The 1,170-nt window shown below is 60.3% G+C and overlaps 1 protein-coding gene across 1 annotated transcript in view; it reads right to left on the reverse strand.

Moving 5' to 3' along the window:
• The window catches only part of Pdlim4 (PDZ and LIM domain 4), a 39,533-nt gene extending 39,055 nt beyond the window's left edge, over positions 1 to 478 (reverse strand). Inside the window, exon 1 of the mRNA XM_013033779.1 lies at positions 395 to 478. Within this exon, the coding sequence (XP_012889233.1) occupies positions 395 to 478 (84 nt within the window). The remainder of the gene's footprint in view (positions 1 to 394) is intronic.
• Positions 479 to 1,170: the final 692 nt, after the last annotated feature.

Below are 1,170 nucleotides of genomic sequence, written 5' to 3' on the forward strand. Positions count from 1 at the left end.
CCCGCCCCCGCGCCCTGCGCGCCCGGATTGGCCCCCGCGGCTGCCGGACCCGCCCACTTCGGGGGGCTCTGAGGACCTTCCCCCCTCCCCAGGCTCCCGCAGCCTGCTGTCCGGCGGCCCCCACCCACTTCTTCAGAGAGAGAGAGAGAGACCCCCAGATTGGGGCGGCCCCGACGTGTCGAATCCTCTTGGAAACTCAGGCCCGGAGAGGATCCTTTGAAGTTCTGTTCCCCCCTTTTTCTTCTTCTTCTTTTTTTAATGGGGCCAGTGCCCCAGTCAGGGAAGGGATGGGGAGGGGGGGCGGGCCGGCGGGAGGCCCCGATTGGTGGGTGGGGGAATGGGGCCGCGCCTGGCTCCTCCGAAAAAAACCTCCTCCAGGTCCTGGCGGGCCAACCTGCAGCTCCCGCCCTCGGAGCACCGCGCTGGAGCAGGCCTGGGCCGCGGCCGCAGACCCGGGATAGGAGCAGGCAGAGGGCATCTTGGGGGGAGGGGGGCGTGGAGGTGGGGGGACAGGAAGCGGGGGCTAAAAAATAAAAACAACCCAGAAAGATGTCCAAACTGGTCTGGGAGGGCCAAGAATGCTGCCTGGAAGAGGAGATGTAAGTCTAGAAGCAAGGTGCTTTTAGTCTTCTCTGGGTGTCACAGTTTTTCCCCCTGGGACCCTCCAAGAGACTTTCTCTGTCCCTACCTCCTCCTTGTCTCCCATCTTTTTGGCAAAGAGCTTGGTGTCCCCTGACACTAGCGACTGAGTGGCACTGGGTGGTGTGGGGGAGAGAGGATGCTTGTGCGGCCTTCACCTGGGAGCTTTTTCTCCTCCAGGTCTTCACTCTCTGCTGCTGCCCTCCAGGATGGCCTTGAATAGCTTCTACAGGTGCCATGATATGGCCACAGCCCTGATCATGCTCTCTGGGCCCCTCAGGTTGCCTAATATTGGACACCATTGACTCCTTCAGGCCCCAAATTTAGCCACTGTTCTTTTGGTGGTGGTGGTGGTGGTGGTGGTGGTGGTGCTTGAACTCAGGACCTTGGAACTGTCCCTGAGTCCTTTTGCTCAAGGCTAAGGCCCTACCACTTGGAGCCACAGCGCCACTTCCGGTTTTCTGGTAGTTAATTGGAAATAAGAGGCTCATGGACTTTCCTGCCCTGGTTGGCTTTGAACCTCGATCCTCA

Source organism: Dipodomys ordii, unplaced genomic scaffold (genome assembly GCF_000151885.1).
Source record: "Dipodomys ordii isolate 6190 unplaced genomic scaffold, Dord_2.0 Scaffold177, whole genome shotgun sequence".
In the NCBI taxonomy this organism is placed as follows: Eukaryota; Metazoa; Chordata; class Mammalia; order Rodentia; family Heteromyidae; genus Dipodomys; species Dipodomys ordii.